This window comes from Melopsittacus undulatus, chromosome 19 (genome assembly GCF_012275295.1).
Source record: "Melopsittacus undulatus isolate bMelUnd1 chromosome 19, bMelUnd1.mat.Z, whole genome shotgun sequence".
In the NCBI taxonomy this organism is placed as follows: domain Eukaryota; kingdom Metazoa; phylum Chordata; class Aves; order Psittaciformes; family Psittaculidae; genus Melopsittacus; species Melopsittacus undulatus.
Window position 1 is genome coordinate 207,915 of NC_047545.1, and position 14,911 is coordinate 222,825.

Genomic DNA, 14,911 nt, shown 5'->3' on the forward strand with positions numbered 1-14,911 from the left:
CCTTTGCAGCACTATGTGAAGACATTAACCCCTGAGAGCACACTCATAGTCTGCAGACACCCTTGTACAGAGCAGGACACAAGTGGGACTGGAAGCAGGGTTCCCTGCAACACTGGAGTCGTGTCTTTACTCATTACTGCACCTCTTGATGGCTTTCAAGGAACTGGAACCTAATGGTGCGATTCAGTCCAGTCTGATTCTCTCCTGTTCTATTCCACACCAGTAGCTTGCTGGGTACAAACCACTCAGCAAAGCTGCTCTAATGGAGCCGTAGGAAGTCAAACTTTAACAGAGTCTGGCCAAGCAACGTGACATTAAAGAAATACCATCAGCAGAGCACCTTGCAGCAGTGGTTTGCTCCCCCATCCATACTGACCAGGCAAACCATAGGGGTTTGGTGATGTATCACAGCACAAGAGGTTTACTGAGAGCAGAGACAGCTTCCACAGCCTGTTGCAGTAGTGCCAAAGGGCTTTGGTAAGGTCAGAGAGCCACAGGAAGAGGGTATCACAAAATACAACGTTTTGCCTTAAAATCACCACTGAAGCAGCAGGTAAAGCAACTGAATAGGTGGGCAAAGGGAAAAGGCCACGGCGACGAAAATAGGCACTTGAACTAGAGTAAACTCTGGTTACAACATCTAAAACCTGCCTCAGCACTCTGAAGCAGGTGCAGCTGAGCCAGAAAAACATCCACAGCAAACCAGAGCGTGCTTGGCCAGGCTGCTTTAATAACTAACCTTAGGGAAGCTAAAGGAGACCCAGCCCGGCTCTGTGCATGACTCAAACTGCTCGAGTTCACGTCAGGACTCGAGCCCATGACCAGGTTCTGGTCTCAGGCGAAGCTCCTGGTGTCTGACAAGTCCTTCACTGCAGGGAGAAGCACTGACACCTAAAAGTTTCACTAAGGAGGAAATGATCTCCCCCTTCTTTAGAGGCTCTTGATGTAAGTGAAGGAGGGAGCAAGGCTGGGAAGGGGCACTCATGCCTTTAACCAGAAAAACAAGAAACATTTTATTACACATTAACCAACAGTTTCCTCCGATTCTGAACTGGGGCCAGCAAAGGAGAGAAAGGGAGGTCCCACAGGAGGTTTTGTGACTATTCCATAGGCAAGTCTGTCAGCAGAGGCTGGGAAGCAGACTCGGGCAGCTCACTGGACGAGCCCTGGTACACAATAAGCTCAGAAACACAAACCAACCCCAGCACCTGCACCAAGCCTCTGCCAGGTCAGAGCTCCACACTCAACAGCTCCAGCCCCAGCACAAGAGACTTCCAAAGAGCTCCACGTCTTCCCTCCCACTCCAGATAACCCCTCACAGCTCCGCTGCCCGGGCTGCACCAGCAGATAACCAGCCCTGGGCTGGGCTGGGCCCCTGGCATGGTGGGAGCACAGCCCCACAAGCAGGGAATGTTTCCCTCTGGCTGCTGCCTTCCATTAGGTCCTTGGGCCCTGACTAACCAGCACGTAACTAGCACTTGGGAAGCTCCCAAGCACAGCTCTTGAGTCACTGAACTAAAGAAGGTTGACAGCCCTTGGCCCCATTTTACACTTACGGAAATCAAATGAAGAGAACCCTGAATTACTTCCCGAAGTCATCAGTCAGAAATGAAACCAAGAAAGGAACAACAACCCCAAGCCCTCCCATGCCCGCTGTGCGCACAGGACGTTGGATCACCTCCGTTGGGAGCTGGAACTGCCACCCAGTTGCCATCAGGATCCACCTAATACACAGCTAGCACAGACCACAAGGCCAGCAGGTGAGCTCCTGCACCTCTTCCAGCTGACAGCACCAGTTTACCTCTTCAAGGTGACATCTTAAGGAGGGATTGCTTTAAGAAACCCTGGTTTATTCTTTAAAAGGAGCTGTGTGCTCCCACAGAGAACCCTTGGGAGCCAGCTCCCTCCCCTGCTCCCAACCTCAAGCGCTGGCCGCAGTTCAGCGCCAGAGACTCCTGAATACCTTTGGCTTAGGACACACTTCCAGAGCAGAGAGCCATGTTGTCAGATACATGATCCAGAACTTCAGCTGGAAAATAATGACAAACTTTAACCCCCTCCCTTCCCAGCTCCCGGAAGCATTTACTCACTTTTTCACATTTGCCTCCCCGTTGGGAATTCTGCGTAGCTTCTTCTTCTTCAGGATCTTGACAGCTCTCCTACAGAGGGTTTCAGAGTCCAGCATCTCCTTGACTTTGCCATAAGACCCTTCTCCAAGCAAGTCTCCCATCAGGTACTTGCCAATGAGCTTGGCTCTCTTCCGCCGGGGCTGGTAGATGACCTCGGTCGAGTCGATGCGATGGATGAAAGTGTCCATCCCCACAGACATCAGCTCACCCTCTGCAAACATGCCCAGCTGCTGCGGCTCCTGCATATCCATCCTGGATTAAGTTCCTTAACCTGTTTTCCTTACGCTCTCAGGGGTTTAATCCTGTTTGTGAGTTTCCAACACTCCCTTTGACTCCTTCTTGAAAAGAAATCTCTCGAAGATTGTACAAACATGAATAAAGAAAAAAAAAAGAAAGAAAACAAAACCAAAACAAAGCCACGAGCTGCTTCCAGCTCAATTGGATGCGAAAAGATCCAGGCCTGGCTCCAGAAACACAACGTCTTTGAAAAAGAACATATATCTCTGCCCAGAGCCGCTCAGCTTGGGACTTGCTTTGCTTCCGACCTGGTCCCGCTGCTACGGTGCTTTCGAGTCAACTCGGCCTTTCCCCGTGGCCCAGTTTGATTCTTAAGTGCTAGGTCATCCTCTGGGACTTTAGGCCACCACGTAAAACCAGGCAACGAGCGAGTCCCTTTCGTGACTTTCCATCCCTAGCAGCTCATAGCAGCCAGCTCCAAGCGGGGGGTGGGAAGCGGTTGTTGCCCCTGGGTGCAGATGGGGCACTGGGGGGGGGGGGGGTTCAGCCGTTTGGGAGCTGGAAGCAAGTTTCTTTGAAGGAGTTTTCGGACACGGGAATCCTCACGTCCTCGCTTTTCACGCCTACAAAAGTTTGAGGCCTTCGGTGCCTGTCAAGATCTCCCAGGGGCATCCTTCAACCGCGCGGGTTCCACCTCGCACATGATGCGGCACCACCAGCACGGGTCCAGGGGTGGCCGGTGTCCCACAACACAAACCCCAGCGCGGCCTCACGCAGCCACCGGGAGCGGTCAGGACGGGACTGCCTCTGCCCCGCGGCCCGGACACCCCATGCCCGTGCCCACACCAGAAGGTCGCTGAGGGGATGTCCGCTTTACCCCGCACACCGGGGTCAGCGGAGCTGGGGAGGAGGCAGCGGCACCGCCAGCACCCCCGGGGCTCACACACACACCTCAACGGTGGAGCCCGGACCCCGCTTCCCCCCGAGCCAAGGCCGAACCCCCCGCTCCCACCGCGGGGAGCCCGCCCGGCCCGGGCCCTTCTCCCCGTGCGGGCCGCGGCCGGGCCTAACCGGCTGCTCCCTCAGCGCCCCGCTGTCACCTCAGGGGACGGAGCTGGGCAGCCGCGTCCGCCCCCCCCGCCCTCCCCGCCGCCGGCTACCGGGCACCCGGCCGGGCCCTGCTCCGCGCTTCCCCCGCCGCGCTCCCCCCGCGGCCCGGCCCCGTCCGGCTGCAGCCCCGCTCGGCTCCGGCCCTACCCCCGCGCCGCCGCCGCCGCCATCTTGTTTACCTCCCGCCCCCGCCCGGCCCCGCCGCGCTCCCGCCGCTGCGAACCCCCCCAACTGGCGGGCCCCGCCCCGCCCCCTGGCGACCGACGTGCGTTCCCATTGGTCACGGCCCCGGCCCCGCCCCTGCGAGCCCACCCGCTGGTTGGCTGTGGCCGAGGCACGAAGAGGCGGGGCCAGCGTTACGGGTTTTCGCTTCCGGTTGCTTCCCGGCCTCCCGCCCACCGCGGAGCGCTGTGATAGGCTGAGGGAGCTGCCCGTCACCGGGGGGGGCGGGGCTAAGGCGGTGCGGGCCAAAGGGCGAAGGAGAAGCGGGTGCTGTGGGACGGGTTGGGGCCTGTCCCGTCGGGCCGGGGTGCGGAGCGGGCCCGGCGCCCCCCGCCGCTCCGGGTCGCACTTCCCGACTGCCCTGGACTATAATAAACAATGGACAGGAACCGGGGCCGGGGGCAGCCGGGGCCGGCCCCTCCGCAGGGCAGCTCCGCACCGGCCCCGGTGCGTGTTTGACACCGTTCGCTTTTGGTGGGTGCGTGCACAGGGAGCAGAAAACACCCCCGAGAGGTGCCCATGGCTGCCGGGATCGCCTTCATTCCGCGGGTGGCACCGGGTTAAAGCCTTTCCCCCGGGAGGGGTTTTACACACGGACAAACACCCCGGTTCCGCCTGTCAGCGGAGCGCCAGGTGCTGGCAGCAGCACGGAGCCCTGAGCCCGTTTCCAGGGGCTCAGCAGGGTCACAACAACCTCCTCCGTGTCCCCAGGACCCCAGGGAGCAGGGACAGGGCTGGGGCGAGGCCCAGAGCACCAGGAGGAGGCAGAGGAGCCCCATGGGGGTGAGCAGGGGCAGAGCCCCTGGCTCCAGCCAGCCCTGCCTTCCCCTCCGCTCCCTCACAGGCTTCTCTCATGATAGCGCCCGGCCACATATGCTTCACCTCAGTGCTGTCACCGAGCACGAGCACGGAGGGCTGGAAAGCCGGCACCCAAGTTCTGGTAAGTGCCGTGCTTCCCGTTCCCAAGAGGGACGGGTTCCCAGCAGCGGGAGGGCAGGATCGCCTGGAACCCATCCATAGCAGAGAACAGCACAGCTCCCATCACTGCTGCTCCCTACCTGCGCTGCACCAGCTGCTCCCTGCACCCTCCAGTACACATGGGGTGCCCCCAGGCCCTCTCTGCCTCCCCACTATGGAGCCTGTGGCTGCAGCAGCAGCTTCACCCCTGGGGGGGGGTCAACCTGCTTCTGAGCCGAGGAAATCAGGCTGAGACCCACAAAGCTCAGTGCACAGCACAGGGCCACCCTCCAGCAGGCAGAGCCCTCGGCCACAGGGGGCAAGGAAGGAGCTCCCTACCCCAGGATGGCTCCAGCACAAGGGGGTTCTCTAGGGCTGCTGCTCTGTCCCTGGGCTGCCTCTCCCCGGTGCTGGCAGAGGCAGGGAGGGCTTTCCCGGACCCTGGGAAGTCAGGGGATTTCCAGGCTGTGGGAACAAACAGGAACCAGTGGCATGCAACAGCAGCCGGGTCACCCCAATGCGGGCAGAGCAGCTCCACAGCATGCATGAGGGCAAAGCCAGCAGCATCAGAGCCATGAAACCCCCATCTCTGAGCCCATTTCCTTAGGGCTAGCTGTCTCCCCGGGCAGCAGCATCAGGGCTCTGAGCACCTGGGAAATGCCTACCTCCTGTTACACAACAGCAAGGATTGCACGGGTGTTCCCTCCAAGATGCTGCCTTCTCCTTGTGCTCTCTCCATGCTCAAGGAGAGCACCCAATTTCCTATCAGCACCCACCCCACTGTCTGCTCTCCCCTGAGCCTCCCCTCTGCACTCCCCCACCACCAGCACAGCCCAGGGATGCTCCTGAGAAAGCCCCTGTAGCCCCTCCACTCCCTTATTAAGAGGTGGCAATTAGAGCAGAGGCTTTATCTGCACCCTGGGTGGTGCTGAGGAGCAGGGGTGTAGGGTGGTTGTGGTATGATCAGGAGCAGGTCAGGCATTGATGTCCATTCTCTGTTATGTGGTACGGCAGTGTCTCTATGGGTCCTCTATGGCTTAGAGTTCTTGTGTCCTCCAGTGTGGCAGCACCTCACTGGCTGTGCCTCCCATGGTGAAGGTGCCCCAGGGCTGCCCCTGCACTGTGCTGGCCCCCAGGGACCATGGTCTGGGGCAGTGCCTTGGGCTCTAAGCCAGGACTTGGGCTGGGCCAGGGGGAGGAAATAAGTGCTTGTGGGACCCAGTGCTGGTGTTGGTGGTTGCAGGAGGAGGTGGCTCAGTGTGTGTGTGTCCTGGGCATCTGCTTGTTCACATCTGTGTCTTGTACTGAAGAAATAGCTCCTGGGCATCCCAGACACAACATGCGGCTCCATCCCAGCAATTGCTCCCAGATACAGGGGCCTGGCGCCAGGGATGCTGCTCCCCCCACAGCGTGCCCATGGCTCTGTGTGCAGCATGGGGGGTTTCTTACAGGGATGCCATTTAACAGAGCCGGAGCCTTCGGTGTTAAGCTCTGGAGCAGGGATATTCCAGCAGGTCTGCCACGGGCGCTGTGGTTGATGAATGCCTGCGGATGAGTGAAGCCTTCTGAGAGCAGTTCCTGTCGAGGGGAGGAAAAGCCCAACTGAGAAACGCTGTGCTGGGGTCTGAGCGGAGAAAGGGAACCTTCCCCGGGAGTGGGGATGTGCTTTAAACCCTCCCTCCTTCCCCAGCTTGCTGAGCACCGCATCCTATAGCTTGGGATATCCCAAGGGAATCCTCGTGCACGCGGGGACACCGGCGCTGCTCCCAGCACATCCAACGGCAAGAAACCGAACCGAGCCGGTGGGTGAGGACCCCGCACGGCCCAGACCCGGGCACCGGTGACGCCGCAGTTCGCCCCCGTGCTGCCTCCGGTAAGAGCCCCGCTTGGAAGGGCGGCTCCGAGTGCCCGGGGCTCGATCCCACCCCGGCAGTGCTCCTGCTTGGCCGTAGGGATGCTCGGGTAAAACCAGCCCCGTGCGGTGCGTTCATGTCCTTACCCCGGGGCTCACGGGCAGCCCGGATCCCACCGCCCGCCGCCGGTGCCCGAGCCCGGCTCCGCGGGGAGGAGCCGCCTTTGGCCCGGCCCCGGGGCTCCCCCGGTTCCCCCCTCACTTCCGTCCGTGTCCCCCAAGATGGCCGCGCGGAACGCGGAAGAGGTGCGGGGAGGAGGCGGCCGCCGGGCAGGAGCCTGAGCCCGCAGGTAAGGACCGGGTCCCGCGGGGCTGCGGAGGCCTCGGGCCCCCCCGGCCGCTGCCCTCCCCTCCCCCAGCGGGCAGAGAGCGCCGGGCCCCGTGGCCGGGCCGGGCCAAGCGCGGCTCCCGGTCCGGTGCCGTCGAGGAGAGGCCGCGGGGGGGCAGCGAGCGCTGGGTCCCTCACGCGTGGCTCCGGGGGATGGGGGGAGCCGGGTGCGGCCTCGGGAACGGGTCTGTGCCCGCGGCCGCTTTCCGCACGGAAGGGAAGCGGCTTTGGCCGCAGCAGGGCCGGTTCCGCTGCTCCGCATCCCAGCTGCCCCCCGAGCGAGGACCGAGCTCTCGGGGCTCGGCGGGGCCGGGTCCTGCCGAGGCCACGGCCCGGGTTCAGCCGCGCTGCCGGGCGCTGCCTGTTGTGGTGTAGCTCCGGTGGCGCAAGGAAGAGGCTCCGAAAGCCGGAGCTCGCTCCAGCGCCTTCAGCGGGCACGGGCTCTCAGTGGAGTTAAACACGAACACAAGGTTTAGGAGGAGTAACCTGGGCTGGCGGCAGGAGCACAGGGACTGTGAGGACAGCGAGATGGGCTGCGGACGTTCCGCAGGTTTCCTGCCGGGATCCTGAAGCCTGGAAGGGTTTTTCCTATTGGTGTGTTATCACTGCTGCAGTTGAGGTGCCTGAAGGATGCTGGCAGTGCTCTTGTCTCGCACAGATCACCTCCGTGTCACCTGAAGCACGCAGCCTGATGTGGGTACATCAGCACTGCTTCCTCCCAGGTTTTACCTTCCCCAGCGTCTTCTATCCCCATCCTTGACCAGGCTTCTCCTGGAGCAGCGTTCCTCCCTTTGGAACAAACCCAGCGGGACCAAGCGTCGTGTTTTGTCACATGCCAGCCATGGGACAGGCTGCATCTGCTCACTGAGGAGCTTCCAGCGCCTCCACCGCTGGCTTTAATCCCGCTGGGGTGTACAGGGACAGGAATTTGTTGTTGTTTTGGGCTCAAGCAGCGAGCACATGGTGTTGCTGAGGGTCTTTCCTGCCTGAATGGGGTCTTTTCAATGGGTAAGTTAGAGAACCCTGAAACGGAGGGTCTGTGACAAGGCTGCTGACACAGGTTTAAAGCTTTCTGCCTCGTGGCATTAATAAAGAGCTGACTGTGTAGTCGCTGAATGTTGCCCTGTGACGTTCAGTCGAGGGGCTGGATCTCTCAGGAAAGCCCTTCAGGCTTAATTAGAAGTTTTATATTCATTGAAAATGTTGGGTTTTAAGCTTAAAACTGAAAACTTCCGTGTTTTTTGGTTGCACAGTCAGGGTCTGTAGCTGTGCAGCTATGAAAGAGGTGAATACTTGCTTCTCCCACAGAGAAAGTGTGCCTGAAGGCTGGAAAATGTGTGTGTGCTCATGATCCCAGGGAAGCATCAGGAAGCAGGGACCTGCCATCTCTGCCCAGGGATGCAGGAGAGACCATGAGCACTCGTGTGAGCTCAGTGCTGCAGGTAGCAGCAGCACTTGGCTTTAATTGTGCAGCCTTGAAAGAGAAGTATCTGTAGAGGATTTCAGCCAGCTTCGATGAGTGGACAGATTAATGAACCTTCGTGGTGTTGCTAAAGCTGCTGCGCCGCTTAATTGCCTAAGATGAATCCCTAGAAGTGTAGGGAATGGCACACTGGGGAGGATGCCAGCAGCAAGACTCCGGGTTAAGCTTGTTCCCTCTGTGGGACAGTTACTATTTCTTGTCAAGAGGACTTTGCCCTTCCAAAAGTGGTCTGTGGTTGTCATTTATTCTTCCCTGTGTGCTCTGAGCTTCACATGAGGAGGAGCAAGCGCTGCTTGAAGGATAAAGCTCTTCCTTCTCTAGAAACACCACTGTCTGCAGAGGGCTCTACAAAGTTCTCCCTTTTGCCTACCCCACCGAGTATCTTGCATAGATGTGGCATAAGCTTTGGAGCGCTCTCAGTCCTTCCCTTTGCTTGCAGACTGATCCCAGCGGCTGAGCTGTCAGATTCACACTGATTCTGTACTGTCTGACTTGTGTAACCCGGCTGAGCAGCAGGATTTGTCCCGGTTCTGTCTCCGTGTTGCTCCCAAGCTGTGCGCTCACTGCCCACTCCGTGCCATGCTCCCAAGTGCATGTTCTTCCTTGCCAAAAGCATCCAGGGGTCAAGGTGGGTTGAAGGGCTTGGGTTAGGATGCCCTGGTGTGATTCTGTTTCCATCACAGATAAGAAGCAGCTTATAGATTGCTGTTATCCTCTGTGGTTGTAACCGGGCTGAGCTGTGTTCCTCGTGCCAGACATTAGGGTTTTTCCCTCCCCTCTTCTCTGTAACTCCTTCTAATGTTACTTGGAAGTTGCTTACATCAGGCCCACTTTTTGCCATGTTTCCTAATATGCAGGATTGGACACTTCTTCCTTTCTGCACTTCAGCTGAGGTAAAAGCATGCAGTCAGTGTAAGTGTCTTCTAGGACAGCTCTTGTAAGGAACAAGCTTTGGATTCTTTGGCTTTCAAATAGAAATGCACCAGTCTTTTGCTCAAGAATAGGAGTGAGGAAGTCACCCACAGGGTGTTCTGTTTCTGCCTTTGTGAATGCAATTCCTTTTCCAGTGGTGTTTCAGATTCACAGACAAGCAGAGCTGTACCTGGGTTTGCTCTGCAAAGAACTGGCTTTGCCTGATGAAAAAGAGCTCAGCTGCAAACAGTGAAGAGAACAAAAATCAAGGTATTTCCATCCCTGTTCTGACTTCTCTGCAGGCAAAAGATCTGACACTTGTGGTGGTGTTGGACTTCTGTCCTCAGATGTTGGCCTCTGTCTGCCGGGTCCCTGTTCTGAGGATGCTGGAGCCTTGTGGTAGCTCTGCGAGGGGGCTGTGACTGCAGCAGGAGGGTAGATCCCAGCTTCTCGCCCTTGGTTTTCCTGTTTCTTGGAATGAGTCACTGCCGGGCTTGGCTTTGAAGCCTTTTCTCATTCCTCAAGGCAAAACACGTTGTTTGATCTAAACTGTCCAAAACGATGGCAAGGAGAAACATGAAAGAGGAACTTGGTGCTCAAGATGTAAAATGGCTTTGAGAGTTCTGCAGGAGGAGGTTCCCATTTCTTTGGGCAGTTACATCTTGATTGTGCTGTAAAGAATTCCTCCCAGGAGCAGCTCACCCATGGCAGTGCCTGAATGGATGGATGGATAGAGCCAGGTCAGAGTGTGAGGCTTGGGGCTTCCATTCTGATCCATGGATGCATGTGTGTGTGGGAATTAATCTGCAGCAGGAGAAGGAACTAGATCAGATTTCTGAGGTCTTCTTGTCATTATGGAGCACGTGGGAATTCACGATGAGCAGGTTTAGCCCCTGCTCCGGGCATACCTGTGGTTTCCTGCCTGTCTCCCTCTAACAGAGGCTGACCCACAGCAGGAGGAAGTGCTTGCCCTGTGCCATGGGCTGGTTTCACCTCTTCACTTGCAGCTACCCGTGGACTTCCAGCTCTGGCATCCTGCTTATTGCAGAGCAGTTCATTGTCCTTCCAACTGAACCTGACTGCTGCAGTGCTGCTCGGATGGAACTCCTCAAAAACCCAAGCTGTTAAAGGGGTTTTGTGCTCCATAACTTCTGTGCATGATGAATTCCATGGGAATTGCAGACTGAAGCTGCCCCTTACTGGTGGGGCTCAATAGCAAACCTTGAAGCAAGCTTACTAACACTTAAACTGCTCCTACAGCTTAATCAGAAGAATTCCATGTTCAAACTGCTCCGGGGCTTTATCAGGCTGTGCAGGGAGCCAGCTTCATTGTCAAACATGGAGCGATTCCCGTGGTTTTGTCAGGCTCCTACAATCATTCCTTGAGTGCCAGTGCTCCAAGTCTGGAGATCACTTTGTTGTTCCTTAGGGATGCCTCATTACTTGGCAGTTCTCTTTTGAAGCTTAATCCACTCGGGAAGTTTTGGACATTCCTTGTCAGTGTTTGGTACCTCCCAGCACTCCAACTGTTTCCTGTGCTCTCGGGATGTGACGTGCACCAGGGTTTGTGTTGGTCTCATGTCCTGGTTTGCTGTCACTGATTATTCCAGTGCTCTTCCCTGCTGCCCGTGGAGTTTTCAGTACTCCCAAGTCACATTCCTTGCTGGCAGCACCTTAATACACTAAAACAACATTAAAAAGTCCTGGTGGGCCACTTGCATTCCCCTACAGCAGTGATTACCTCCAGCTGGGGAGCTCTGCTTTGCTGACAGTGGGACCTGTGGTTTTGTTGGGGTGTATTTGGGAGAAGAGGTGAAGTGCTTTAGAGGAGCTTGCTCTGAGGGTGCTCTTGCAAACCCTGGGCCTTTGTGTTTATCAGGCTTTATTGTTCCAGCGACAGGATGGGATGTGGAAATGGGATTTTCATGGTTTTCCATGATGTGGCAGCCTGGAGGATGGGAAGATGAGTGTGTACCCCTGTCCTTGTGATGGGTATTGTCCTGTGCTTGGGGTCAGGTCAAGCTGGAGCAAGCCAGACAGCAAGCCCCTCTTATCAAGAGTGTGAGCCTACAGCAAGAGCTGCTCTACACTCCCTCATCCCAGAGCCTGATGTAGCTGCTGGCTTCCTGCATGCTGAATCAAAGGTGGTTTTACAGAACTGAAGGGTTTTTTAGGTGGAGCAGGTTGGGTTTGATGACATCCACTGTGTGCTCTGCTGCCACATCCCTGGTGCTGCTCTTGGCATGCACCTTCAGCATCCTCAGCATCGGGGCAGCAGATGGGAGGGAGAAGGATGGAGAGTGAAGTCTTGATGCCTCTTGTTCTTGATGCTTGAGTGTCATTTGGAACCCCGCAGCTAGATCCTCCCCCACGATTCCAGCCTTCTCATTTCCTCTTTGTACTCACACTGTTGTGGTTCCTTGTGGATGCTGGTGGGGCACAAGTGCAGGGGTTGGAACTCACAAGGACCTTGTACTGGCAGCTCAGGGTGGGGATCAGCTGTGCTGTGGTGCTTGTGCATTAAGGGGTCTGTGCATCAGAGAACCTGAAGAAGAAAGCAGCAATGCCTGGAGAGGAGAGCAGAGCATCCCCAGGATGCTGGGTGGACATCACGCTGGCGCACAGCTTGTTTCACTTCTCTCTGGTGAAGCTTTTTATTGCATCTCTTCACAAGGGGCTCGAGGTCTGCATCTGTGCATCCCTCTTTGTGAGTTCTGTTGCAATAAATCATGTGGCTTGGGAGGGAGAAGTCCTCAAACATTTTAGTATCTTCATTTACTGCCTTCAGAGCATGGAGCTGCTTGGTAGGGGGGATGTGAACTCTGGGCTGCTGGATGGAACTCATCCCAGTGCTTGATCTTCAGGAGGGGGGATATGGAGCAGGTTTTGCTTAAAGAGGACCTGAGCATCAACGCTTCAATCAAGTGTGAGTGGGGCCAGAGTTGTGCTGGGAGCTGACTGCAGCCAAGGAAGGCTGTGATGAAGCAGCTTCTAATGAGGCTTCAAGACTACAAGTGGTTGACAGGCTGCGTTTGGGACCCCTGGTGCTAACACTTGGCCAATAAATCGGGAGGCCTGAGGCCAGCATGACAATATTAGTTGGGATGCTGGGGTTCTGGCTAAGTGGTTTGAGCTGTTTTTTGCTCCTGGGCTTATGGGCTATAAAGGCTGAGTGTGGATTTTATGGTGTAGTAAAAAGAAACACTTCTGCTTGTAAAGAATGAGACTGCAGTAAATGTCTGGTGAGCTAAAGCCAATGAAAAGGGACGAGGTGGTCCCAGGCCTTTGTGCACATTATTTATTCCATTAGGAATTAAGACGGTCTCAGGCTTTTGTGGTGTAGTGATCTATTCAGTGTTCCTTCTGCTGCTGTATGGACCTTGTTCTCTGCAGGTGATGTTCCATTGTGCTTCCCTAGGGAAGAAGCTGACACCTGAAGGCACCTCGGTCACTTGGTCTCCCTTTGTATTTGGCTTTCTGCAACCTGTTGGGCAGGGGCAGGAGGCAGAGCCCAGCTGAGCCCTGCTGTGAGCCCCCACTTCTGGCCTCTGCTCCTGGGGCAGCTCGAACCCAGCACGGGCTGGGGAGCTCACATCAAGTGACCCCCTCCCACTGCAGCACAGGGACAATGCTGCTTCAGCCCGCAGGGATGCGGCCTCTGGATGTGCTCAGTCGGGATGTGGCTTGGGAAGGCACCGCAGGGCGAGAGGAGGCACTGGGATCTCCCCAGAACACAAGGGATTTGCTGGGTAATTCCTCAGCATGGGATGGGGATCCGGGTCAGCCTCTTGCCCAGGGTTGTTGCTGCTCCCCTGCGGCTCGGGCCCTGCCACCGGAGAAAGAAGGAAAGAACAGAGTCACTTGAATTTCACTTTCCATTACCCATGCAGAAATCATTTCGTCCATGCAAAGGTCACTGCTTTTTAAAGGGGCTCTGACTCACAAATGACTTTTCAAAAACACTGCTTGCAGCAAATAGCAGCATTGAAATGATCAAAGCTGCTGTGGTTTAGAGCTCAGCTTCACTTTGCCTGCTCAGTGAGAATGGGCCGAGCAGTTCCGTGTGCTCTGGGGCCATGAGAGGCAGAGGAGGGGCAAAGAAAGGTCTAAGGGATGTAAAGCCATCCCAGATGCTTTTCTCTTGCTGTTCTGGCTGCGTAGGTTGCTTTTAGCATCTCTCTTTCTAATCCATTAAATCCAATTGGAAATCTCTGTCCATTTGAGTTATGGGAATGTAGCGAAAAGAAAGGATTGAAGAGGTAGAACTTAGGTTGGAGGTTTTTGACTGAGGACTTGCAGTGGGGCAGCAGCATCTTGGTGTCAGGTTCATCCCTGCCAGGGCAATGCTCTTGCTTCAGCAAACACGGTTCTGAAGTCTCACCCGCTGTGAAACCAGGGAGACACCAAAGTGCAGTGGGATGGGAGCCAGGAGCACACCCTGACCCGGAGGAGATTCCCTTATGATCCCTGGAATGATGTTTCCTGAGACCCAGCGATGTGAGGGAGGTGCTGGCCAGGAGCTTGCATGGAAGTGCAGGATCTTTGTGTGTGTGCCACCAAACCATTGCTCATGGTGAAAGCCACGTGTGTGTTACAGTGCCCTGCCAGGCTGCTGTGGTGTCCTGGGAAGAGGAGAGGTGTGTTTGAGCTCAGGTCTGGCTCAATTCCAGCTGTGGGGATATTTGAGAACTCCCTTTCCCAGGAAACCCCCTCTTTTCTAAAGGGGCAGCAGCATTTCACAGGCTGGTGCCTGTTTACTGATCTCTTGGCTCTGTTTGCTCTTAGAACTGCTGTTTTTTTTTCCCCCTCTTCCTCTTTCATAACACTTAAACGTGCGTTTCTTTTCCACCTTAGGACATGGTGCAGGGTGAAGAGCACAGATAAAGAACCTCCCACCATTCCACAGCCTGTTCCACCTGCCCGGAGGACTTCATGCAGCAGGACGCAGGCTGATGCCCTCAGCACCCCCTGCCATGGATGGGGGGAAGAACTACCCACTGCACGAGCACCAGCAGCTGGGGCACAGGCTCCCCAGCACCCCCGGCCTCCCCCCGCAGCTTGCCATGGAGGTGAGGCCCCACGTCAGGGGGGCACAGGCAGTTTTGGGGTGTCAGCATCAGGGGTATGTAAGGAGGGGATCCTGCCCCTCTGCTCTGCTCTTGTGAGGCTCCACTTGCAGCACTGGGTGCAGTGCTGGTGTCCTCAGCATCAGAAGGACAGGGAGATGTTGGAGCAAGTCCAGGGGAGGCCATGAGGATGCTCAGGGGCTGGAGCAGCTCCTGCATGGAGCTAGGATGAGAACATTGGGGCTGTGCAGCCTGGAGAGGAGAAGCTGCGTGGAGACCTCAGAGCAGCTTCCAGTGTCTGAAGGGAGCTACAAGGATGCTGCAGAGGGACTCGTCATCAGGGACTGCAGTGACAGGACAAGGGGTGGTGGGTTCAAAGTGAAACAGGGGAAGTTCAAGTTAGATCTAAGGAAGAAGTTCCTTACTGTGAGGGTGCTGAGGCGGTGGCACAGGGTGCCCAGAGAAGTGGTGAATGCTTCATCCCTAACAGTGTTCAAGGCCAGGTTGGACAGAGCCTTGGGTGCCATGGTTTAGTGTGAGGTGTCCCTGCCCATG

At 56.5% G+C, this 14,911-nt stretch overlaps 2 protein-coding genes across 7 annotated transcripts in view; one reads left to right on the top strand and one right to left on the bottom strand.

Annotated features, from left to right (window-relative positions):
- STK11 (serine/threonine kinase 11) overlaps positions 1-3,462 on the bottom strand; it is a 35,421-nt gene extending 31,959 nt beyond the window's left edge. For 2 of the 5 annotated variants that reach the window (XR_004550388.1, XM_034070749.1), the window contains exon 1: positions 2,091-3,460. Coding sequence is in view for 3 of the 5 variants with exons in the window: in XM_034070749.1 (XP_033926640.1) it covers positions 2,091-2,380 (290 nt within the window). In the remaining 2 variants the exon portion in view is untranslated. Of the gene's footprint in view, positions 1-2,090 lie in introns of all 5 variants that reach the window. The other 3 variants (XR_004081468.2, XM_031054869.2, XM_031054870.2) reach the window with 3 other exon arrangements.
- Positions 3,463-6,424: 2,962 nt separating this feature from the next.
- Positions 6,425-14,911, top strand: part of SBNO2 (strawberry notch homolog 2) — a 46,720-nt gene continuing 38,233 nt past the window's right edge. Inside the window, exons 1-2 of one of the 2 annotated variants that reach the window (XM_031054871.2) lie at positions 6,425-6,528; positions 14,145-14,359. In XM_031054871.2, the coding sequence (XP_030910731.2) occupies positions 14,243-14,359 (117 nt within the window). In that variant the 5' untranslated portion in view covers positions 6,425-6,528; positions 14,145-14,242. Of the gene's footprint in view, positions 6,529-6,782; positions 6,858-14,144; positions 14,360-14,911 lie in introns of those variants that run through there. The other variant, XM_005141080.3, reaches the window with a different exon arrangement.